This window comes from Nuphar pumila, chromosome 3, assembly GCF_984573655.1.
Source record: "Nuphar pumila chromosome 3, dmNupPumi1.hap1.1, whole genome shotgun sequence".
NCBI lineage: Eukaryota > Viridiplantae > Streptophyta > Magnoliopsida > Nymphaeales > Nymphaeaceae > Nuphar > Nuphar pumila.
This window is the reverse complement of record NC_143251.1, coordinates 129,068,029-129,095,314: the sequence shown is the minus strand read 5'-3', so window position 1 is coordinate 129,095,314 and position 27,286 is coordinate 129,068,029. Positions and strand designations below refer to the sequence as shown.

The following is a 27,286-nucleotide window of genomic DNA, read 5'->3' as shown; positions in this document are numbered from 1 at the left end:
CCCAACAAGAGAGCGAGAGGGGGGGGGGGGGCTCGACCCCTCCCTTGCCGACATAAGAAGAGAGCGAGAAAAGGTATGTACCTGCAAAAGGAGAGGAGGAGCCTAGGAGGTGACGTCGGTAGGAGAGAGCTCGAGCTGAGCGGGAGAGGAGAGGAGAAATTAGGGCAAATTTTTTTTGCCCTAATCTTCCTTTTCATCATGGATTTTTTTTTAACGCCGAAAAGTGGACAAAAATGACCCTGGTGCATTGACCACACCCAGGGTCGTGTTGACCACACCCGGTGCCGCACGCGCACCCGCATCGCGTCGATGCCGGTGCGGCACCTGTTTTGCCGAGTCCCCATGACTTAGACCTGAACATTTAAATGCAGCCAAATATTACCTTTTCCACCCATTATAACATATCAAAAAGGTGGCAAATATGCAGAAATTGGAAAGATAGGGTGATATTTCAATATTACCCAATATTGCAAAATATTGTTATATTGGGGTGTATCTGTATGTACCTTTAAGGTAGCACATTCTATGAAATGTTTCTATCTCTTATATAATATATATGCATGCATTTGGAGATTTCAAATAAAATCGCTGCAGTGCATTCTTTGAAATGTTGCCACCTTTTATGCAAAATATATGCATGCATTTGGATACTTCAAATGAAATCACTACCACCTTTATGTAGTCATAAGTCATCTAATTTTGCCATTAACATTATTTTGATGTCCTAACATATGTGCTTCTAGAATTGTTGTTATTTTTTGGTGCTTTGCATAAATTAAGTGATGATTCAGATTTGGTAGCTATTTTTCTTCCCTTTTTTCTTCTTATGAATACAAGGGCACCTCTTTTTTCTTTTTTCATTTTGGCATGATATAAATTTTTACAATAGTTAAAACATCAGAAGTGATGTCAATGAATATAGATATGAAACTCCACCTGACCTCAGTGCCCTTGGCCAAAATATAAATGCTGGAGAAAAGCTAATGGGAAAATAGAAAACAGAAAAAAATGTGTTTTTTCTTTTATGTAAAATTTAAACCAAAAGAGGCTCACTAACCTCCCTAGGAAATTTTTGTTTCATTGGAATACTTTGTTGATGATGACCTACCAGATACCAGAGAATCTCTTTGTCGGAATAGTTTCATAGGGTCGATGGTGAGGGAAAATTCAGATGAGAGTGAGAAATCCTAATAGTTGAGTTCCTCAAGCTTCTCTCTTCATGTAGAGAGTTTTAAGACAAGGACAGAACTTTTACGTGTACAAATATGCCACACAACTCCAATCTTTTATGACTTTTTGTCGCATTTGTGTCAGGCAAGTCATAATTGGCTCCCAGGAAATTCTAGACGTAGTTTTTGCTTTTTTAATAGAACTTATCTAAGTCTTCAGTCTCTCAGTGGCTAGCGGCTCTGGCCTCCTTTAACCAAGTCTTAGCAAATCTTGCTAAGTCTGAGATAATTCGGGGTCAATGTACTAGGTTGACACAGCAGGTGGGTTGACTGGGTTGATTTAGACGAGCCAGAAGTCAGCTGCCAGGTTTTTAACCCTTGACTATGATGATTAGGAATTTTGGATTTTTATATAATTATACCTTTTTCATTTTTCTTTTGTTATTTGATTGAAATTTTATGACTGGTTTTAGTTCCATATATTTCAGGTCCAATTATCAAAAAATTCACATGAGATGGAAGAGGCAGCAACACCAAAACTTCATTTGGAACAAAAGCTTAAGGATGCATGCCAGGAAAGGGACAAAGCATTGCAAGAGGTTGCCCGCTTGAAGAAACATTTGTTGGATAAGGTAGCACCCTGCACATTGGAAGTCTGTGCTTGACAATAGCTTAACCCCATCTACATTAGGCCATATTTTATAAGGGTACTTTCTTTTTACTGCCATATGTATTCTTCGATGTCCTACTGGACACTTGTGAACTGACCATTCTTGATATATCACTTGTATATTAAAGCAATCTGCAATTTAAATATTCATTTTTGATGCATACAAGCAGACACATATATGTATGTATGTATGTACGTATGTATATATGTACTTATGATGTTCCTAATACTGGTTAGAAAGAATCGACCTGTCTGCTCCTCTGTGGGTGCCTTGTCTAACTTGTTTGCTGCTCTTCATTTTTGCAAGTTGAATGAGCTCTAACTTTAGATGTTTTCTGTGAAAAGTTTGTGCTGAACTTGAAGATGGTTTCTTCTGCTGTGACATTATTTAGCATTTTGAAGAATCAGAGAAGATGGATGCTGATAGCAAACTCATTGAAGAACTCCAAGCAAATTGTGAATTTCAAAGGATTAGAATATTGCAGTTGGAAAGTTCCCTGAAGCAGGCAATATTAAGTCGGGAAGAGGTAAACAAGGTCAATGGCAGTGAACTTCAGAGGTCTCATGAAATTATTAAGGACCTTAAGCAGAAACTGGCAAGTTGTATGAGCACAATTGATTCAAAGAATGTTGAACTCTTGAATCTTCAGACAGCTCTTGGTCAATACTACGCTGAAAGTGAGGCCAAGGTAATTTTACCTAGATCATGTTTTTTCCTTTGGAGGAAGATGCACACTTTTGCAGCCATGTGATTATTTTCATTTATTTTTGATTTTGAGTCTTTGCTCCAATCTCCATGACAGGAACGGCTGGTTGGTGATTTGGCTGTGGCTAGGGAAGATCTATCTCGTATGTCTCAGTCATTAGTGGTATGCTCTTTGTGATATTCTACATGGGCGACTCTTTTGTTTCATTCTGTATCACATGTTTTGATGATAGAGTTGCTGATCTGTTTAATTCCACAACCATGTGGAGTATTTACCTCAGTTTAATTTTGTTTTCTTTTTAAACCTTCTGCTTGTTGTTGGTGGGATACCAGATGTCAGCCTAAGCCAGTATGCTTTTCTAATATTCCTTGTTGCATCCCTTCTGTGGATACTTATTAGCTTACTAGAGCTCCAAAGAATGCAAATTAGATCACATGAGGTTTTTCTGAGTGCTGTTATTGTTAAAGATTTATTTGCAATATTAGAGTTCTTGCCATTTCTCTCCATGCCCTAAGCTTCCATCTGTTGATTAGCATTTATAACCATGAGGTAGTATGTGACTGGACCTTCTATGGGGAAATTACTTCAAAATTTCTGTTTGTTGCTTAAATTCAATCACATTTCTTTGTGGTCTTTTCATGTTTTCTGATAAGCAAAGGGTGCTTATAATCTAGTGTACACTATGTAATTCATGTTGTGAATCAATTGATTAGTAAAATTTTAACTCTATTTGGTTTAAACCTTGTGTTCTTTTTATTTACATAAATTACAGTGTGTAGTACCCTTTTTGATTGTTAGCCTGGCCTTAACTGCTATTCTGTAGAAATGTATCACTGGGAAAAGGTTTTATGAAAATCCAGGAAGTTAATCTAGCTGAGAGTATTAACACTGCAAATAATTGCATCTTATTTAGTCTGTCAGATGTTTGTTTATGCTGTCTTACTCCAGATATGTGCATACGTAAATCTTTTTTTCTTCACAGGAAGCCAATCAGAGGTTAGAGATGTCAAAAAAGGAAAAAGATGATCTATTGCATAAACTTTCGCAAGCTGAACGGATGTTATTGGAGAGCAAAAACTTATTCAGAACAATGGAGGAAGACAATTTGAAACTCAAACGTGCCCTGGAGCAGAGCATGACAAGAATTAATCGTATGTCAGTGGATTCAGATTACTATGTTGACAGGTTGACTCCTCAACCTAAACCTAAATATATATTGTGAAGCTTGTAGATATTATATGGTTAACAAATATATGAACAACATGCACTAGATTTGATGAAACCAGAATACGTCAGTGCACATGATAACATTATAGTATATTAGATTAATAAACATGTTGTAACCTAATCAATGGAAACAATATGCATAACCTTTCATTGCACATATATATATATATATATATATATATATATATATATATATATATATATATATATATATATATATATATATATATATATATGAGAACTCTTGTGTGAACCTTGATTTTAATGGATTTTTTTGTTGCTATCTCTTAAATCTAATCTTACGGATGTGGTCTTCATGCTTGGTTTTATAAGGACCAGCTCTTGCATAAACTGATTATAATGCATAAACAAGATTTTTTAAGGCTTTAAAATCAGTGGCTCATAATCTTCATAAATATTCAAGCATCCAAACTTGTATTTTTTCATTGAAAATACACAATCCAACAGTTGATTCCTGGCAAATTCACCATGCTGAACACATCTACATGGTTGGATTAACAATATATATATATATATATATATATATATATATATATAGAGAGAGAGAGAGAGAGAGAGAGAGAGAGAGAGAGAGAGAGAGTAGCTGCGAACAGCTCTCCCTGCCAACCATGGCGAACACATGCGCGATGGACGTTGTGTTAAGTCATGAAAGGACTTTTAGCGGCAGGCGTGCCCACCGCTAAAGGCTACTTTTGCATGCGCACAGGATGACCCAGGGCTGCCCATTCACTTACGATGATCGGCCTAGTGCGTACTTCCTTCTCTCATATGAAAGGGAGATCGTCCAACCAAAGGAAGGTACAAACCGTCCAAACCACTTTCAAAAATCAATTTTAGAAGTGTTTTTTGACAAATCCAACGGTATGGATATGATCTTCATGGTAAAAAACCTAAGAACCGGCTTTTGTAGCAAATTTTTTTGATGTATACTTAGGATTTTATAATGTTGTAAAATCCAACATTTGAACTTTTTGAAGTTTTCTAAATCATAAAAATCCAATTTATACAACAAAAAATTGCAATAAGAGTTAGTTCTTAGGTTTTTGATAATGAAGATCACATCTGTACAGTTGGATTTGCCACAAAAAACTTTTAATTATGAATTTAAAAGTGGTTGAGGTGGTTTGTACCTTCCTCTGTCTTCAACAGAGCTAATGCTGTGGCTTCACTTGACAAAATAACAATTAAGTACTATGATATTATTGGTTAATGCACGTGTTATATTCATAAGCATTGCTGTTCTAATTGATCAAGGAAGAGAAATTGGGGCCTGAGGATCGAGACATTTGCACCTTCAATTTCTAGTGCTAGTGTTCTTTCTTTTTTATGTGGATGGTATGATGATTTGACGATTATGTTGGCAGGCGAATTGTAATCAAATTGCTAGTGACATATTTGGAGAGAAATCATAGCAAAGAGGTTCACGATTCTTTCCAACATCTATCTTTTCACATTGAGATTGTTTGAAAAGTTTTTTTTTTGTGTTCAAAATGAGATGATTATTTAGAGATCTACAGGTCCTAGATCTTATGGTTCGGATGCTGGGTTTCTCTGATGAGGATAAGAAGAGAATAGGCTTTCAGCTTGCTGGTGGAAAAGGTGTTGTTCGAGGTGTACTGGGTCTGCCTGGGCGCCTTGTTGGGGGCATCTTGGGTGGGAGCTCTTCTACAGCGCCTGCACATGTTCCATCTGATAACCAGGTCAGCCAGGCCAATATGGTATTTTGATGTTAATTAGTATACTCGTGTTTCTCTTTTTTCAATATGTAGATCTCAGGACACGAGTTATAAGATAATGTAATCCTAGTCTAGATCCAATTTGAGCTTCAGATGGACTTGAACAACTGGGATCTACTTGGGAAGCATCCATACGAACTTAGGGTAGGGGAGTAACAAAACAGATCCTGCTGAATTAGGTTATTTGACTGAGACGTGTACCTTTGTTCAAACTGATCAACTGCATGAGGCCAGTCGACTTATCTCTTATCTGATTATCTCCAACTCGTTCCTAGCTATGAGCTTCTGAGTAAGAGATTTTTGCAAATAATTTCTTCAATATGACTGACCCTTATATATAGTTTTTATATATCTTCTGGCTTTGACATTTGCTTGCAAGCATGATACGTCAAACTCCAGTGTGCTGGAAACATTCTTCCTGTCTTTTACTAAAAGATTGCAGAACAAGTGGTGCCTACAGGCTTCCATTACAATAGAGAATGGGAACATTTATATTGGCATGCATAATAAATCCAGTTTTTCATGGTGCAATGCAGGGTTTCATTGCCTACAATCCAACTTTTGACATAGATTATCTTATAGGCCAGTCAGTCACCTCTGAAATTCCTGCCAATTTTGTTCTCTTCTTTTCTGGTACTTGAGATTCACTATTGACAATGAGAGCATAATAAGGCTATACTCGTTCAATCTGATAGTGATTGTTATGTAATTGATTATATTGTTAATATGATAATGTTGTTATTATTTATTACTGTTGCTGTTACTGATGATATTGATGAAAAAAAAACATAATTGTTTCAATATGGCTGTCTGACTAGCGCTTCTATTGATTTGACGTGCATGGTGAGAAACAATATATGCTTTCTTTATGACCAGAAACCATACACTTAAATCCAACAAATTAACTCCTTTATTTGTCCGCACTTGTGGAGGGGTGACAACCAATTTTCCTATAACGGTTGGGTTACATCAAGGATCTACTTTAAGCCCTTTCCTATTTGCTATAGTGATGGATGAGCTTACGAGATCAATTCAAGAAAATGTGTCATGGTGTATGTTGTTTGCTGATGATATTGTTTTGATTGATGAGTCTAGAGTTGGGGTTAATGCTAAGTTAGAATTATGGAGACAGACATTGGAAGCAAGAGGTTTTAAGTTGAGTAAGAGTAAGACAGAATATATGGAATGTCGGTTTAGTAAGCAACGAAGTAGTGATGAGAGTGTAGTGAAGCTTGGTGAACAAGAAATACCGGTGGATGACTGTTTCAAATATTTGGGATCTATCATTCAAAAGCTATGTCACATGGGTGCGGGTGCGGGTGCGACACGGGTGCGACGCAATTTCAAAAATTTTGGACACGGGGACTCAGCTATATATACATTAAAAAAAAATATATATATATATATATATATAAGACTCGGTCAAAGTTGTGCCCATTAGGGGACAGGTGATGAGTTGTGAAGGCATTCTGTACACTTTCTTCATACAGGAATAATTCACTTTTGGGCACTTTCTTCATACACTGTAATAATTCACTTTCTTCGTACAGGAAAAAATCACAAAAACTTGAGTTGTGCCCATTCCGTACTTAAAACTTGAAAGTGTACAGGTTTTTTAGTTGTGATGGGTTTTTTTCCTTACAGCTGTAGCCCAGAAAATTTAAAAAAAAAAAATTCAAATTTATTTTTTTTCAAAAAATGGACCAAAATGACCCTGGGTGCGTTGACCACACCCAGGGTCGGGTTGACCGAGTCCGAGCCGCACCCGTGTCGGTGCGTGTCGACGCGGGTGCGGCGACCTTGGAGCCGAGTCCGTGTGACATAGTTCAAAAGTATGGAGAAATTGATGGAGATATAAATCATAGGATAAAGGTTGGGTGGATGAAATGGAAAAGTACAACTGGAGTGTTGTGCGATCGTAGAATGCCATTGCGGTTGAAGGGAAAGTTTTATATGACGACAATTAGGCCCGCTTTACTATATGGTACGAAATGTTGGGCTGCCAAGAGACATCATATTCAAAAAATGAGTGTAGCGGAGATGCGTATGCTTAGATGAATGTGTGAAAATACAATAAAAGATAATATTCAAAACGAGGAGATACGTAAGAAGGTAGGCGTTGCATCCATTGAAAATAAGATGAGAGAGAATCGTTTACGGTGGTTTTGACATATTCGGCGAAGGCCTAATGATGCTCTAGTTAGAAGGATGGAGAAATGGAAAAATATATTAGTTAAAAGAGGTCGGGGTAGGCCTAAGAAGACTTGGATGGAGATGATTGTAAAGGATATGAATGCTTTGAACCTCACAGAGGACATGGCATTGGATATAAATGATTGGAGGAGAAGGATTCATGTGGAAGACCCAAAATGATTTTCTTTTTTGGTTCATATCGCCGATCCCAATTGTTTTGGGATGAAGGCGTAGTTGTTGTTGAATTTGTCCCAATTGGCTTTGGGACCGGGTGATCTAAAAAAGAAACGGCCAGTCCCGAATTGGCCTAGCACCCAATGTTACTTTTATTTATTTATTTATTTTGGTGTGGATACGCAAGCTAGCGGATAACCCCTATGAGGTTCTAATCCAAGACCCCTGGTTATGATGGTGCTGTCTAACCATATAGCTATCTCATTTGACCCCACTGTATTTTACCGAGGGAAATCTTGTAAAAGTCACTGCATTTCAAGGCCACGTTCTTGTCAATAAATTTGTTTACTGTGACACCTCTTTTGTTAGTATCTGGTGATATAGATTCATTGGTCTTTAGTATGATTATTAAGTCTCCATTTTGGAAAATCCTCACATGGTTGTTGATCAGAGATTGAGAATGTTTCATTCATGGTTGTGGCCCGATGGCAGTTCACAAGGACCTGACAACCTGGAAATGATGTATGAACAACTTGAACAACTAGACACACAGGTTTTGTTAGCCTGGTTTACTCATGAGTGACTTGACCGGCTTCTGCCAACTTCATATAATCCATGCACCTGCAAATTAGTTGCTTGAAATGAAAGGTGGTATGATTTGAACTGGTACTAGTTGCCTTTAGAGCTCTAGCTACAGGAAATATGATACGCTCAAACAAGTTTAATGAAACTAAAGATGGGTTTCAAAATGGTACAATGTCCTTGTGTCTAGTCGTCCCAGCAATAAGAAAATGTGATCTTTGAACTTTTGTTGAATGTTGTCTGTAATATTGTAATCTAGTTTTGCACATTAAAGGAATCAAATGAAAATCTGGCTTACTAATATGATGGCTGCTTTTCTTCAGTCATTTGCAGATCTCTGGGTTGATTTCCTTCTTAAAGAAACTCAGGAAAGAGAGAGGAGGGCGGCTGAAGGAGCTGGTGTAAGTTCAGAAGGAACTAGGCAAACTCGTGAAGGAACTCGTGGCACAGCATACAGCAGTCCTAAGACTCAATCTGCCGGGCCTCTATCTTCAAGAGGAGCTGAGCAGTTTCAGTATGCTGACTCTGAATTCTCTACTGTACCTTTGAATTCATCGCAATCTCCATCGTCTGAAAGTGGTTATCAATTCTCAGGTCTTCCTAAACATTAAAAACGGTTGTCTGTGTATAAGGTAGAGGTTCATTTGTATAAGCGCGCACAGATAAGCCAATTTTTCAGAGGCTATTCTTGCATTTTTTTGTTTTTTGTTTTCAAATGTGTTCTTATGGTCGTCTAAAGTATTTGCTGTTTTTGCTGCTTGTTGGCAGTTATGTATCCAAAGAATGTAAATACCTTAAATACCTTTATTTTTACTTGAAGAATTGGACTCCCTGTTGCTTCATGGGATAATTTCTTGGACTCCCTATTTTTTCCTAGGATCATTTCTGTCTTTTTTCTTTTTTCAGATAATCGGAGATGATCGCCTAACTTGTTCGCGAGCTCATTGGTTTAAAAACCTCAGGTTTTTCTTGCCCAGCCTACCCGAGTACACAGCTTCAGCCTCATGGGCCCATGGCAAGAGACATGTACCCGTGGGTTTCAAACTCGTGATGTCCCTTCAGCCAGGTACCCCTACCAGATGAGCGGAACCCTTGTGGACTGATCTTTTCTTGGGCATATAAATATTTGCGAAGTTCTGTGCATGGACATTTTTCAAAATCCACCTGGATTTGGGATCGAGTGTAAGAACGTGACTTTGGTCTTTGAATTTCAATGCAGATGGGCCAAGATGTTTCTAAGATGGCAACATTTACTCGCCAAATCAACATGGCCACTGTTTCACCATTCTGGAAAGGTCGTTGCAAACGGATGCAGATAGGGCAAGAATGGGCCTTTGTCTTCTGTGTTTGGTGGCCTGGATCTGTGCTTAAATTGGGTACCTTTTGGTCCCTGGGGCAACTCAAGTACCTTTAGGGCCATGGGGCCCACATGCCCACGCAAACGCCAAACACACGGGACACGGCATCCTACATGTCCAGTATGGGTGTGTGGGCAGTGTCCATCACCGTTCTGCCTCCCCCATGGAGGAGGGATGACTGAACAGTGATGGACACCCCTTAAAAAAGAAAAAGAAAAAGAAAAAAGGAGAACCCCGATACTTCCTCCCCTTTCCCCCTCTCTCCCCATCACCACACACCTCTCCCGTGTGGCGTCCTTGCTGGTGCAGAATCCTCACCGGTGTTCCTCTTTGGCACCTATGAAGGTGCTCTCTCTCTCTCTCTCTCACACACACACACAGTCCATGCCTCTCTCCACTGTTAAGCGAGCCTTTGCCTGATTTTAGGTTTGGGGTTTGATAAAATTATTTTTTTTCAGATATGATTTTGATTTTAGGAGTTTTGTATTTTAATCTTTATTTTTTTAATTTATTGAGTGAATGATATTAAATCTGATTTTTTTTAGATATGCTTTAGGTGTTAAGACTTTTGTATTTTAATCCTAATTTTTGAAATTTATTGAGTGAACGATGCTAAATCCTGTTTTTTTCCGAATATGCTTTAGATTTTAGACATTTTGTACTTTAATCATTATTTTACAATTTATTGAGTGAATGATGTTAAATTCAAATCTTTTTTTGGATATGCTTTATATTTTAAGGATTTTGATTTTAATCTTTATTTTTATAATTTATTGAATGAATGATGCTAAAGCATTTTTTTCCTACATGCTTTAGATTTCAAAGGTTTTTTTATTTTAAACCTTATTTTTTGTAATTTATTAAGAAAATGATGATAAATCTGATTTTTTTTTTATATGTTTTAGAGTTTAGGAGATTTAGATTTTAATCAACCATGCTAAATCTGTTTTTTTAGAACATGCTTTAAATTTCTGAATTGCATGCTAATCTAAATTTCTTTCTTTTAATGCTTAGAATATGATTTTTTTTTATCAAAATACACAATTTTTAAACATTTCTGATGTTGAATCAAATGGAGGACACATAAACAGTATTGTTCTAGCATGGTTGATGCAAAAATTTGACAAAGGTGGGTCAAAACAAAACTGGACACAAACATAGTGTCCTTGTCATCAAACGTCCCCTTAAAAGCTTCAAATATCGTGAATCCATTAACCAGGTCGATTAGGAGGGGTCATGACTCGGTTGATCGGATGCTGCAAATAATGAATCTAGCTACTCACAGCTACAACTAATGAGGTTTCATGAGCCATTGACAGTATTCCCAACTTTGATATTGTGACAAAGGATGCACACCTTAGGTATGAAGCTGGCATTGTTGTTCAACTTGAGCGCTTTAAGCTGACCCACCTAGCTAAGAGTGTGGGGCCTTTAGGCTGCATGAAACCTATTCTTGGAGCATCTGGAAGAGATGCACAAGTTCGAAACCCACGAGTGGCGTCCTTTGCTGCAAGATCAAAGTTGGGTGTACGGTATGAAGGAGCGAAGGTTAAAGGTTTTACCAACTGGAGGCCAACCAAGGTGGTTGGTCGGTAAAAGTTTTTTTTTCCCAGGATTATCATAAAAAGAAAGTTAGAATTTCGGTCGTAATTTTTAATAAAAGTCAATATGGGAAAGGCTAGACGTAAATTTCCCATATGTTAGGTGGCTATATGGGAATTACGTTTATATTTTGCTACTTAAAATTCTCGGTCAGATTCGGATCAACCATGATCCGGCCTATATCCAATCCGTATTCACCCCTATAAATTACAAGGCTTGTGGACCCTATTAGCAGATGAAGCGTGAAATGGTTTCTAGGGTTTTATCACGCGAGCAGCGTATGGCTGAAACCCTAGCCTCCATTTCTTCCCGATACCATCTTCCCCTGCTCCAGAGCGTATGCCGTCGGTCGGATTCCGGTAACGTTTTTTTTTCCCTAAAGGGCTACCCATTTGCCGGAATCCGGCGAAGAGATAGATGGCGGTCTCTCTTTGTTTTCCCCTTTCCCCATGTTGCCGGGATGCCATGATGACCAACTACTCTTTATCTACGGACTGTGGGCTTTCCGTCAACAGGATGAGAAAAAGGTGTTATTGGTTCGTATTCTCTGAGCATCTTGCGGCATCCTCTTAATTTCTTCCTTTTCTTCATGGTTTCCTGTTGGTGCTTTCGTTTTCAATTCTGATGGGTCGTTGTATTTCCGATCCGAGGGCAGATGGAGTGATTTGTTGTAGGGATTCCGTCGCACGTCTCTTTTTGCTTTATCATATCTTGATGGGTTTTCGTTTTTTTGGGGGGTGGGTCGTCATCGAGGGACCTATGGAGGGAGTGATCTGTTGCATGAATTCACTTCCGCCCAAGTTTGCCTTCGTAAAGGAAGTTTGGCGACCGAGATGGCCGCTGGGAAATCCACTCTGTTGGTTTTCCGGTCTACATCTCGCTGTTCGCACAGTCATTAGAACCAAAAGCATCCCAAGAAAGGGTCAATATGAAAGAGAAAAGGAGAAGAGACTTTGAGCGAAGGTCCCAGCAGAGAGGCAGACTAAAGAGTGAGGCCTCCCTAACGCAGAGAAGAACCTTCGCAGATGAAGGGAGATGCCAAGTCGTAGGGTGCCCAAAACTCATCGTTTTTGGAGCATCCGGATCCTTGGCTACATTTGCATACCTAACACGCAATAGTTGTGAACCCAAAGGCCCGTTAAGGTGAAACTTCACCGTCAAACTTTCTCATGGGATCCTAAAATATTTGGTAAATTTAGATTTTTTTTTGGGATGAGATAGTTCAACAATGATGTTTTGTGAGACGTTAATTTTTGTGGTATTTTAAGAAATGATTTTGCTCTCTATGGCTTATCTCACTCCTTTTTTGTCCCTGCAAGTGGTTTTATGGATTTTGGTCCAAATCATTTTTTAGAGATCTACGTTGGTATTTCTTTTAGGGAGGTGTTTGGGTGGTGCATTGCACGCGCCTGTCCAAATTGGTTTAAGTTGGGATATTACATTTTGGTGAAGATCAGTCTTGTAGCTTATGTTGAGTTTTGGGTGGACCTAAACATTCTCTTACAGATCGAGGATGTATTGACAAATTCGATCTTTTCTAGTCAATCTGCATTAACATTAGTTGGAAAGCTTTATATTTCGGTATTGTTCCGACCCCAGGATTTCTTATTATAGAGGTCGTAAAGTGGAAAAAAAGAAAAAAGAGTAAAAACCTAATAAGAAAATCATGTGTTTATAGTAAGAAAAGATGGATCAAATACTAGTCTACCGTTTTGATTACGGTACAACGTGCCCTGAATGTTTATTTTATTTAAAAATCAGATAAGAAAAGTAATAAAACTTATTTGTTATCAATTCTATGACCATAACGTGAATCTAAAAAGCATGTCACTAGTGGACCGCCTACTATGTTTGCAAATTTAAGTGGCATTGTGGGAATCAATTAGAAAGCCATCAAAACACGCACATAAAAGGGATACTGAATACTTATTTAAACTTATCCTATTTATATCTGGTTTATCAACTCTAAATCCATGATACAAAGATAGGTATATAACTCTCTTGGACCAACGCCTTGCATAAATATTCAACCAATCATGAGCCATTCTCTTTTATGAATTCTTTTTTTCTATCTAAATCTGGACCTAGAATATTAAGAATTACAAGTGACTAGATGACAAATAGTCTGGAAATTTCACTACAAATTGACAAGCTCTTTTTAAGATAAGGGCTGGTAAACGAGTGGCTCATTCTCATAACGATCCAAGCTGAATTCAGGCTTCCAATGAACACGAGTTAAACGAGTCGAGTTTGAGCTGGTTGGTTTATAGTGAAAATATTAGTTTGGAGCTAAAGATTGCACAAAAATTACATGTTACTCGGAAAAGGGATGGACATGGGTTAAGCTCAAGGGGCAAATAGGACATGAGAAATAGAAAGAAAAAGCAAACGAATGCACAAAGAAAACCATAAACCCAGTGAACAAGACAGGAAAAAGCTAAAAAAAATCAGAGTAAAGGAGTAACTTCGTTTTCTTGGTGGAACAAGAAGGGAGAAAGAGGAAACAAGGAAAACCTGTCAAAATATTGAAAAAATTAAGAAGAGCAATGTTTTCAGTATTTAATTCTAATTGGTTTTACCCGGTTTGTGAAGAACTACGTTGTGATCTAGATTTACGTGAATGATTAATCAACCAGGTTAATTATAAAAGCACTCAAAATAACGTATTTATACTTGAATAGAAATCCTAGCTCTACGTCAGATTTTGGATAAATTTAAAATCCAAACACAATAAACAAAACCTGAAATGAATTCAATTTATTTTAAAGAAATGTACTCCCTAGTATTTTTCATAATCAGACAAGAATTTGTCTAGATTCTTCCACTTCTTTTGTACCAATATTTATTCATAAAGAATTTTAAAAATTAGTGACCATATTAATATGGTTATCTCAAAATGATATTTAATCAATTAAAATTTCAAACATCTATCGATAACTATGTTCTTGTTGCTTAAAAGGGGTTTGGCGTAGTGAGATGGAGCATGGGCCGTTAAGCAAGCGATCTAGGTTCAAATCTTATAAGCGTAACTCCTTGCACAAGAGCATGGTGGCTTCTTGGAGGCAAGAGGTAAGCTCATAGAATTTTATGTTGTTAGAACAAAGATAGTAAGTACGACAAACAAAGTTTTACGTTGTTAGGATTATGTTTTTACTTGATGGGATATTACATCAATTTGCATCACTATAAAATATAATGCTTTCTTTCAATAGTATATTTCATCATGACTTGAAATAAATTCTTGTCTTAGATATTATCTTAAAGTCATCCTTCTATACACAAATTTTATATAGGTTATAAATAGTTTTAGGCTCGGTATTCACACTCATCATATCATATCACATACCTACCTACTTTTAAGTTTTAAATTGAATTCACTTGCATCTCAAAGAATACTCGTAACTACATTAATTAATATCTTCAAATATGTCATCCTCAACCCATACATGAAGCACAAAAATATCAATATGAGTTCTAAGAGAATTAATTAAAATTAGGTCAAGTTCAATACCAATTTTGATCGGAATCCAACTCTAATATTTTACTAAAATGCTATACCCAAAAATTTGAAAACCTTCAGTTATTATATCTATTGAAAGCACATGTCATGCAAATTTCAAAGAAAACATAAACATGTCAAGTTGGAGTCAACTTGACTCATATTAACATACATAAACAATTTAATATCCTTTAAATCCTATATATATATATAAGGCAAATATGAGTTTTATATCATGTCACATAACTTACATAATCTTTCATACATGCAAATATATATCTCAAATGTCTAATCTTTTAATAGATGGCTACTACTCACCATTTGAATTTGATAACTAAGGTAGTACAAAAGTATAAGGTCATCATAAATACTAGCTAGAAATTTATAAAAGAATTGGTATAAATTTCACACAAGAAAAACCATGCATGATTTAATTTTTTAAAAAATTGTGTAATAAAAGTTACCCCCACTATTTCACAATCACGAAAACATTATATACATACTCCCAGTATTTTTTTTTTTACTTTGAGCATATGGCGACCATTTAATAATATTGTGTTTGCTTTTTATACAAAATGAAATTCTTATTGTCTAACTTTACCTTTTCATTATTTTTCAAACACTAAACATTATATGTTTTGAAAAACAATTTTAATTTATTTTAGTAGAATACATATGAGATATATGGTCAGACAAGTATCAAGATGCACTTATTTTAAATAGTCATCCATGACCAAAAGAGCTTTGAAAAACAGCATTTGATTTATATCTCAATGTATATAAAATAATTATTCTTTTATGTCCATCAACAGCAATCATGCTTAGTAAGTATGTCATAAAACTCTAATTATCAATGACATAATCATCACTTACCCAAATTGAATGATTAATAGTTTCTAAAAGTACATTTATATGTAATTTCATTTTAAGGGACTCCAATTTAACATATATCACATAAATTTTTCAATCATGCAACTTAAAAGTCCTCAATTCAAAATTAAATTTTAATTCTTAAAATCAGTAACAACCCACAAGAACCATATTATCAAAATCATTAACATGCATTAAACAAAATAATATACATATTTACATTCAATTTGAACAAATACTCTTAATTTAGCTCTTACGATTAAATATCATAAGACCTATAAAATTATTATTTGGCTGATCATCCAATTTAAAACAAAATATGTCCAAATAGCTAAAGTAATCACAAATATCTATCCCCTTATTGAGAATGGAATATCTCAATGTATATATCATTCCATGATGAAGTTTTAATTTGCATCCTACCTTGATCCAAATAACATCATAAGTTTTGAGTCAAATCTGGTTTCATAACTGGTCCTCAACCCATAACCACAAAACACTACAGAACTCTTGAACTTACCACTTAAATATTTTAGTATAGAATCAAACCAACTATTAAGAATGTTTAAGAAGATTTGACCTTGATTTTTCTGAGAGTATGACCCCAAACTTGTTCATGAGTCCAACATTGAAATAGCTCCAATTTTAGTCCTATAAGTTCAGTTGGGTCCAATTATTTATGTCAATGTTGTTAGAGGCGAACGCCTCAGTATCTGAAGCGTATGCCTTAGAGGCGAAGCACAAGCTCAAGGAACCGAGGCGCTTGCAGGCTTGAAGCACACACTTCACATGGGTGAAGCGCACACCTCGCGTCGAGGCGAAGCGCGCTTCGCTTCTAAGGCGTACGCGCTCAACCCCCCTGTCACTCAAACTCCTGTCGATCAAAACCTTATCACCCAACGATAAAAAACTATTGAAACCTGTTGATCAAACCCCATCGCTCAAACCCCTGGCGGCCAAAACCTATGAAATCCTACAGCCTGACGATCTTCCTTCAGGTATGAGAGTCGTCCTTCTCCGTGATTAAGGGTTTTGAGGAAGGTGGTAAAGATATCAGGTGGATATAGGGGAAGGTAAGAAGGATTTGAGAAAGATGGTTCACAGGCAACTAGGTTTGATGAGGGTGACAGTGGTCTAATGATGGAGGAGTAATAGTGGGCAGAGGGTGCAGCGAGGAACTTGGGGAAAAGGGGTCTCTCTCTCTCTCTCTCTCTCTCTCTCTCTCTCTCTCTCTCTCTCTCTCTCTCTCTCTGGCGGCTGTCTCCGGTAATGGTGGTCCGTGGAGGAAGTCTGGCGTGAGCCTCCAACAATGGATCTCTCTCTCCGGCGAGGGACGATCTCTGGCAGAGGTCTCTCTTCGGCGATGGTGGCTTCGGCTTAGAGAGAGAGAGAGAGAGAGAGAGAGTAGTGGGCATGCCATTCTTTCATTTTCTTGTGCTCTTCCTCATTACCGTTAAGCTTTTCTTTGTACTATTGGGCGACACCGCCTCGCTCGATTGCTTTCCCAAGTGGGGTGTAAGTGGGTCGGATCCAAATCAGAGATTAGATCCAACAGAAGCTACTTTCAACAAATATAATACTTAAATTATACACATTCTACAGGTGAGTCCGTACTCGGATCCGAGTAGAAAGTGTCGATATTAGATTCAAATTCAGATCTGATCTGATATTTCTTTAGAAAGACCATACTTGGATCCGATAAGGATTACATAAACCAAACCAGATAAAATAATATTTTTTTACATTGAAAATTGTGGATGGAACTCGGGATGTATCTGATTTTGGTATAAAATTTCATAAACCATATTGGACTTCATGGGTCTGACCCGTAATCAAACTCCTTTCTTTGTTACCAAATCTTGACCCTATCAAATTCAGTACGGGTCCAAATCGGGTCATACCCAACCCATAGCATGGTCAAAATAGTAAGAATCAACTAATTGACTATTGAATTATGATTTTTCAAAGTAAAATACGATTTTATAAGGGTTCAAACTTTGTTACATTATAAGATGTTGCTTTAACCCTTGTAAAAATTTACATACATGTTAGAATAACAAGATCCAAACACTAATTTCTATCATGGTCTAGTTTTGTACAATAGTTGAGGAATTAACTTATTTTATATTAATTGTGCATTTGAACTCTATTATTACAACAAAAATTTTGTACATAGAAGGTATTTCTAGAACAGGTCGATTTGGAGATGGCCCCACATGTATTCAATATGATTCCATGATTGTAGATATAACTTGCTTTATCTTGCACTATGAGTCTAACTTAATTGTGGTTTACATGTGCATGCATATAAGAAAATAAATAATACGAGTTAATTATAGGAAAGTAGTATTTATTTTATACTGTCGTTTATTAGTAGTTCTTATTTAAAACTTTTATTATTTTATTAATATTATATATTTTGTAATTTTGATCATGAAGCTTACGCTTCAACGCCTTGAGGCTTACGCCTCGCTTCATAACAGGTTCAATGCCTCACTTCGCCTTATCGCATTTAACAACCTTGGTTTATGTTATGACAAACCTGGTTCTTCTAAGTTGAACATGTTTAATTTGATCAATACAATTTTACTGGATCCAAACTGATCTAATAGGGTCCACTAGGACTATTCATCTTCAACTAAATCTAGTGTCTGATTCAACCTAATCTTAATTGATTCAATCTAGCTTGAATTATCTCTATCCATTATGAGTTTTATATAAATGCAATAGACCATACATTCCAACTTGGCTTGATTCAAGTCGTATACAGTGTGGACTCGGTACACACCGATCCACGACCCAAGATCCAAATGGATCTTGACACGCGCGAAAGCATATACGATAATGAGTCTGAACAGAACTCTGAGAATCAGAATTTTGGGACTTGTGTACTCTGCTTCGACAGATGCGGCCCAAATAAAAGTTGTGCGCGACTCGCACAACTTTCCAACGAATCCAAAATCACTGGATTCGGATCAGCGGTGTTCGTTCTACGGACTCAAAACTGGGACTGACGAATACGGCTATGACAGACTTCTGGATTCTGCAGATAGTCTATTCAAAGGGGTTTTCGACCATGCAAACAGTGGACTTTGCAAAAACTCTCAACTGAGAAATCGAAGGTCAGATCCAGACCTTTCAAACGAACCAAGATTCAGAATTTTATGAGTTTCCTACAAGGCTCTACGAATTTTTGAATTCAGGAAATTCTATGAGACATTAATAAAGAACTAAATTTTCCATTATTCGACAGCAACAACAAATATTAATATTTTTGAGGCACCTAAACGAAGATTCAATTAAAACTCAAAACATGAAAATTTTAGATCTAGGTTCTAGCTCTCCACAGAATTAAACAAAATTAATTTTTATGCAGGGAATCTTCAGATAATAAAAAAATACCGAACACCACTAGGAGTGTTCTGAACCAAACTGGTGACAGTGGATTCCTGTCAGTCCGAGACTTTGACAACACTTTTCAGGGACTCATACAGCCGATTCACCAAATGGACTCAACTATAAAGTTGTAGGAAAATGTCTTAGATTTTTTAGAAGCTAAAGAACGCCGGAAACAGATCAATATCGAGGCGAACACGATCGTTTCTTTAGAGTTGTTCCAGACAACTCAGGATTCAGGAATCCTGGTTTTTACAAGAAAACCGACTTATGTTATAACAAATAGAACTGAAAATCTTACGAACAACATAATCACTTAATAATGAAAACACTTCAAACATTCATTCCAATTAAACAACAAAAGGTTTACTTGAAGCCTACAAACAACAAACAACAAACAACAAGAAATGTAGAAGATAACAATGGCATGTAAACAATGAACCAACAATTTCATACGGAAGATGGCTGCAATGGGATGTCGCCGGGGAGCAGCTGACACTCACGAACAAATTGTTTACACAACCACACCAAGGTCGATCTTCTCAAAAGATCACCTTCCACACTCAAAAGATGGGATTCAGTTCTAACTTCACCAAAGAAGTTTTCTTTTAACCAACCACACGAAATTTCATTTTTTCCCTCTCTCTCCAACCAGCCACACAACAAAATTCGAAAATAAAGAAGTCTCACTCTCCCCCTTGGTCGACTTCCACTCATAAAGGCTCTTGAGCATGGGGAAGAGCCACATTAAAGAGGCCAATGGCCTTCCCAAGCCATGCTCTAAAAAAAGGATTTGACTTGTGCTAATTTTGGCCATGTGTATTAAAAGGTCCAACCGCTATATTTGACTTGGGACCAGTCAAGACTGAGATTTTGAATGAGGTACAAGATGGTCCACTCTAAAATGGCGACAACTAGGACCCCCTTTGGAAACCGATCTTGATCCAAATCCAAAACATGCACCGAACTGGATCTTGCACAAAACGCATTAGAAAATGCAAATGCGAAAAAACAAAAACTACTCACATTCCCCATACACCCTCTAATACCACAAAAGAGATTCTACATGACACCAGAACTATCCAGATCCGTAGAATCTGTCTCCTAAAAAAAATAAAAATAAAAAGATTATAAATAAAAAAACATATTAACGCGATTCCTTACATGCCAAAATGGAATCGAATAATAGAAATACAATCTTTGAGAAAGATGCAAAATATCTCAAATATTGTAGAACAATAATCAAAATGGGTATGTGTGATCATCGTAAAAATTTTCCTCTCTTGTGGTTTCTCTCTCTTCCTTCTCTTTTCCTTTTTCTGACCTCTATTTTCCTCCTTTTTGAAAGGAGAGAAATAAAAGACAGAAAAGAAAGAGAGAAGAGAAAAGAAAGAAAGAAAGAGAGAAGAGGAACTCTTTTGCGGGTTTTCACTTGACCTTGATTTGAAAATATTTAGCAAATAACTCGCCTCCATTTTGAAAATATTTGCGGAAAAATGGAGAGACGGGATTCGCTCGTCGATACGAGGTTCGACCGTTCCTGGCGCCTTTACCAGGCGTAATCGAACCAAGGATCGAATCTATGTCTTTTTGCTTCGCCTAAATATCATCTAAGGATTTATTCTAAATCTAAATGCACAAATAATCATGCTTGTGCAATGCAAAGATGTATGCTCTTTGGAAAGATGTTTTAAAAAATTTCCAAGTATTTCTGAGATGATCTTGATAATGGAGTGAAGAAATAATTGAATCTAACTTAGAACTTGAGATAGATCAGAGAAGTTCTAAGTCTTTGAAGTAATCAAAGTTTAGGAAAATAAATCTTTGAATTCAGAGAGAATGATTTGAAGATGATAACAAAAAAAAATGAGGCTTCAAAGTCAGAAATGGACTTTGAATTTAATCATGGATTTAGGAAGGAAATGAGTATTTGAAATGGAATTTGAATTTCAAATTTAAAATCAAGATGGATCCGAGAAAATCAAATGGTATAAAAATGTATTTAGGAAGTTCATATGAGATCTGAAAATGGAATTGGATTTGAAATCTAGAATTGGGAATGAAATTGGATTCTGGATCCTAAATAAAATTGAATCTGAAATCTAAGATCCAAAGGTAGAATTGAGTTCTAGATCCTACAATGGAATTGGATCTTAAGTCTGAGGTCCAAAGTAGAATTGGGTTCTGGATCCTAAAACGGATTTTGGATCTGAAGTCTGAGATCCAAAGTAGAATTGGATTCTAGATCCTAAAATGGAATTGGATCTGGAGTCTGAGATCCAAAGTGGAATCGGATTCTGGATCCTAAAATGGAATTGGATCTGAAGTCTGAGATCCAAAGTAGAATTGGGTTCTGGATCCTAAATGGATTATGGATCCTAAATGGATTATGGATCTGAAGCCTGAGATCTAAAGTGAAATTGGATTCTGGATCCTAAAATGGAATTGGATATGAAGTCTGAGATCCGATATGAATGTTGAATCCTGGATCCTAAAATGGATTTGGAGTTGTTAAATTCAGAAGATGAATTAAGAACTTCCAAGTTTGATTTGAACTTGGAAAATGAAATTTAGAATTTGAATCTTGAATATACAAATGATTTTCAAAGTCAAATTGGACTTTGAATTTGGAGCTTGAATTTTGGAATTTAGAAGATGAAAAGAATCTTAAAGTTAAATTGAACTTGGAGTTTTGAATATAAAATGAATTTTTAAATCTCGAAGTTAAATTGGACTTTGAGTTTGAAAATGAAGTAGAATTGAAAATGAAAAGATGAATTGGATTATACAAGAATTGAAGATTGATTGAAGAAGATATTTACATCACTTGGAGTTTCTGAAAAAAGGAATTTCGAAAATATGGTGCAGTTCTATCCTAAATGATGAATGAATTTGAAATTGGATTTTGAAAAGCTATTCCATTATTTAGATGAATTAAAATAAGATTCAAGATATAATATATCCTTGACTATGGTCATTGAATGTATTATATAATAATCTGTATTTAGATTCAAGAGAAGAATGAAATATATTTGGTGATTTTATAGAATTTAAAATGAAATGAACTCTCAATATACCCTGACTATGGCCATTGGTATATATTTTGAGTTAACTTTAAGTTAAATTCTGATAAAAGAGGAAAATATTTAGAGAAAACATGATGATTTTGAAAAAGAATCCAGTGTGGATCAGTGTTATTTTATAAAAGATAAAAATCCTAAGTTTTGTTTACATCCTGACTATGGCCATTGATGTAAATCATCAACTTAGGATTAATTACCTCTTACGAAATGGTGCACGTGCCATTCATGGTTCACCATTTGTGAATTTTCAGAAACAAAGGCAAAAAGCATGAAAATAAGCAATTTATGATATTTACAATGCTCATTCATTCTATCTAAAGCAGGAAATGTAAATTCTCATTAAGATCTAATTTATTACAAAATTTGAATTTACAACCCCCAAGTAATGATATTTTCCACATATTCCCTGCAAGAACACTTGGTTAATATGAAGAGATTTGCACCTGTCACATGAATGTCAATGGGAAAATTGTTCACATGTCAAGGTATAAATGATAGAAAGATGGAAAATGCCATATACTTATGTACATATATGCATATATATATATATATGTATATATATATATGTATATATATATATATGTATTATGTGTATATAGATAGCATGGTATTTGTATTGAAATGGAGAATATATATACTTATATATGGTATATGTGATGTGTTGAATACGGATGTGATGAGCATTAAGTAAAGGAGGGGATATCTAACAAACAGTGGATGATGGGAAGAGTGCTAAGTGTTTGATGAATATATATGATGTAATGAACAACTGATATAAAGGCTGAAGATGAGGGACTTATGAAAACAATGAAGGATATTATACTGTACTGTATGATAGGGGCTGAGGGGAGGTACTTAATGCAACATGCAGGAAACGACAATGTACCAGTGAGACCTATATTACCTATATTACCTATATTTGATGCATGAGTTATCATGTTGTATAAATAGCTGAACTCATAAAGATGTGACCAATGTGTATGCATAATTGGCAGACCAGCCAAGGTGAGATGTTATGAACTAAACCTTATGTTTAACTAACATTGTGCTGATGAATGGCAGATAAGCTAATTGGCTATAGTGTGGTGGCTGTGTAAAGACTACAGTGGCAGGTAGTGTGGCTACTATGCTTTTGTGCATGAGAATGTAGTAGGTAAGTGGAGCTACTGGACATGAGAATGTAACAGATGGTTGGCAGCCAGTAGGTGCTGCTATGGTGTATTGAACCATCCAGTTGCAGGGGGGGGGGGAGTGAATGGAACTGGAACCGTGAATAGCACACAGTGACATACTGTGATGTAGTGAAGATGGGCAGGGGCTAAGTTGGTGATTGGGGCCAGTGTGCAGAGGATTATTGGGATTGAAGGTGCGGGCAAAGGGCATCAAAATGCTGTGAACAACAGCCATGGGAAATGTCTAGTCTTAGCCATCGTGAGAAGCGGAGCGACTACAGGTAGTGCTGCGACAGCAGCAGGGTAGGGTGAGTGTTGAGTTGAACTGGGGAACGCAACATTGTTATGATGCAATAAAACAATATTTAACAGAATAATGTTAATACACACAGAAGGTGACAATGCAACAATGTTGGAAAAACTATGACTAATCAATTGCTGGAATGCAAATGCCATACTTATGCAAATATTATGTTTATGCAAAAGTTATACCTATGCAGAATTTAAAGAAGCAAAAGTACAAGTGAATGCAAAGTATTCTGCCAACGCTAATTCCACAACTTATGATGCTGCAAGGCCAATGGAATGGGATGGAGCAGGTTGTAAAAAAAAAAAAAACATTTGTAAGGAACAAAAATCAATGGCATAGATTATGAGAACAGGAAACAAAGGATAATGCAGAAGGGCTAATGTGGAATGTGGTATTGGAATGAATCAGGCTAAGTGGAGGGAAGGATGGTGACATGGATGATATTAGACATGGTTTTCTCTGATTTCTGGATTGTGAAGGCAATTAGCATAATCACTGCTGCTCCTCCCAGATGCACCTTCAGGCTGACTTGCTAGGGAAGAGTAATAACCTTTTTCACAGACTAAATCCTTGCCTTTAATTTTTACTTCCATCCAAGCAAAAGCTAACACTCTGTTCTGGACTAGCATTGCTGCTTGCAGCGAGAGGCGAATATAGAATGCTGACGAGCTTGTTTTTTGCAGGCCTGGATCTGATGCTGTATATAGAGGAAGCAGGAACATTCATCATAAGAGGCCTCCATCTCTCAGGGATGCTGCGACCTATATCCATGTGTCTCATTGCCATGTCCAACGACTTCTTTGAAAGTGTCCTACCAGAACTTGTGTTATATGTAAAATTAGCTTCTGCTGTTTCCTGGATGCATCTGAAGAACGTAGGGGCTTTGCAGAAGAATCAACTGGGGAGCTGCATATTCTAACACACAGATGCATCAGCTTGGTTTGACAGTGTTTTATTATTTTAGCCTTGTTGATAAGGTCTTCAAGCAAATCAACGTTGATAATTTGACTAGCATGACCATTTGCACTAGTAGAAAGAGATTCTTCAATAGCTCTCATGGATAACCTCTTATCAAACGAGTCTTATGCCAGGACTGAACGAAGGTTACATGTTTTATTCTGGAAAAGGTATTGATAGTCATGCCGTATTGCTAGAATCTTTGCTCATGCAGAGGAACAAAATAACAACTACAATTGTTATTGCTACCTATGCACCATCCAATGAGATCTACTTTAGCAGCATCCAATAGCGATCACTATTGTGGTCTTTATACTTTAACGCTCAATTACTTCCTGAAGCATTATATCAGAAGGTCAATAACACACAGCAGAGGCTGCAGAACTTACTAAGCTATAACTTTATTATTGCTAACAACGTGCGGATGCAACAGTGTATATCAACGTTGCACGACCTCCGTTGCAGCTTTGTTGCCACGATTACCAGGGATGATGTGGGTGATAAAAGGGGATGATATATGCTGGATGCTATGTGAATTGAGAATGTAAACTCACTATGACGATCAAGATCAACAAATCATAAAAAGCGAAAACAGAGATTTAAAAATCAACAAACAATCAAAATAAAACAGGAATTCATCAGGAATGAGAGATCTAAAACGTAAATGAAAAATGAGGTAATGAAAAAGAGAATAAGAAAATCGAATATAAGCAGACATTTGATCAGAAACCCAAGAAAACTTAATAAACATGAAAGAAATGTCGGAATGAATATTCCGTTGTTGTTGCACAGGGGATGAGTCGGGATTGCTATAGGCAATCCAACACCACCTTTGGTGCGTTAACGGGAGCAGGAACAAAGGAAGTCGAAAATCAGAGACGAGAGAAAGAGATTCTTACCTGATTTGCAGAGGGTTTTGATCTTTTTCTGCTAATCGGGGAGAAACCGAAAGAAGAAGGGATGAGGTACCTACCGGATCATCTGGTGTTGCAGGATGGATACAGAGAGGCTAACACCCTTGATCGATCGGGTAGTTCTTTTGGAGGTAAAAAAAAAAAATCCTTCGGCCGACCAGGAAGAGAGAAGCTGGTTTGCTTCCCTATACTGCAAGGTTTTCTTCAATCGATGGGAGGAGCTGAGAAAGAACTCAGATGCGAGGAGGGGACTGGATGAAGGAGAAGAAAGGAATGCTGATGGAGAGGTAGGAGACAGATCTTTTTCTTCTCCTGCGTGACCCCCTTTTAAAGATGAAGAAGAGCCTTCGAGAGGGGATTTGTTGGAGATGGAGGGAGGAAAACCCAAGCGATGGTTGGAGATCGATGGGTAGCAAAGCGAGAGGGAGGAGTGCGCGGGAGATGGCTGTTTGCCATTTTCCCAAATTTACAAAGAGGGGTCTCCTTTTCAGAACTTTTCTAAAAAATGGTTTTTATTTTCAAAAGGAGGTTTCAAGAGAGGGTTTTAACAAAACGGTTTTCAAAAAAAAGGTTTCAATTGCATATTTTTCTGAATTTTTGGAATTTTTCTATTGTTTTCTTTTTCAATTTTCTTATTTTTTTGTTCTTTTCTTTGAAATTTTAAACATATTTTTGTATTTTTGAAAACAAAACTCTAAAAACTAAGAAAATTAATACTAATTTTACAAAATTTCAAAATATTCATAAAAGAAAGGTTTTTCTGAAAAATCAAGGTTATTTTGGGGAAATTTCTTCAAAAGAATGGGTTTGGACCCAGGTTTTGAGAAAATGTTCGAGTTTTGATACTCGAATCGAGAAATACAACATGATGGATCCAAATGAATGTCGGAGGGACTGTTCGAGCTATTTGAAAACTTTTTTTTGGTATTTTCTGTAATTTTTAATTTAAACTTTGAACAACGAGACTCAGATTTGGATATAAACAATGGATCCGTATCCGAAATCACGCCAAACATATAAATTGAATTTAATTTTAGTAAAACTTGAGAAATGAACTAGAATTTAGATTTAAAAGTGGCTCAATTGCTCAGAAAATGATATTAGGGACAAAAAGGGAATATTTAAAAGATTTTGAAAAATTTGGGGTGTTCACAGTATGGGTTGACAGAGATCCAATTGGACCCTGATAGTCCTGCACGATTGGATCGGCCCTGCATCGCATCCTGGATTAGATCTTGGGAATTAGATTTGGATCCAATTCATCTTCAAAGCTCAGATCTTCAGGATGCTTTTCATCATTCCCTCTGGATCGAAAGGCTTCGTCCTCGAAGCCTGGTTCTTCTCAAGCGATGCTCCATAATCTCTGTAAAAAGTCAAAAATACAATCAACAGAATTTGTTCAAGGCAATAAGAATAGACTTAAACAGTACGGGAAATTCTCTATAAGAATGACACTAATATTTGATGCAATGTAATGCAATATGCTCTATTTAATGCAATTCAGATAAATTCAAAGCAGAATAATGGAATTGAATCTCAAAAGCGTCTAAGACATTATATTTAATAATGTGACCTTGCATCAACACACTGCAAATAATAACAAAATTTGGGTCAACAATGGATAACATATGACTATTTATCATGCA

At 36.5% G+C, this 27,286-nt stretch overlaps 1 protein-coding gene and 1 non-coding gene across 2 annotated transcripts in view; both read left to right on the top strand.

The window, feature by feature from the left end:
• The window catches only part of LOC149843761 (golgin candidate 3-like), a 30,505-nt gene extending 21,185 nt beyond the window's left edge, over positions 1 to 9,320 (top strand). Inside the window, exons 8-14 of the mRNA XM_090000050.1 lie at positions 1,658 to 1,801; positions 2,232 to 2,528; positions 2,643 to 2,708; positions 3,529 to 3,731; positions 5,159 to 5,213; positions 5,312 to 5,494; positions 8,803 to 9,320. Of these exons, the coding sequence (XP_089856176.1) occupies positions 1,658 to 1,801; positions 2,232 to 2,528; positions 2,643 to 2,708; positions 3,529 to 3,731; positions 5,159 to 5,213; positions 5,312 to 5,494; positions 8,803 to 9,090 (1,236 nt within the window). The 3' untranslated portion in view covers positions 9,091 to 9,320. The remainder of the gene's footprint in view (positions 1 to 1,657; positions 1,802 to 2,231; positions 2,529 to 2,642; positions 2,709 to 3,528; positions 3,732 to 5,158; positions 5,214 to 5,311; positions 5,495 to 8,802) is intronic.
• Positions 9,321 to 12,394: 3,074 nt separating this feature from the next.
• On the top strand, positions 12,395 to 12,540 carry LOC149843760 (small nucleolar RNA snoR145). Its single transcript, XR_016431286.1, has one exon. It is a non-coding gene; the product is annotated as a small nucleolar RNA snoR145 (small nucleolar RNA).
• Positions 12,541 to 27,286: the final 14,746 nt, after the last annotated feature.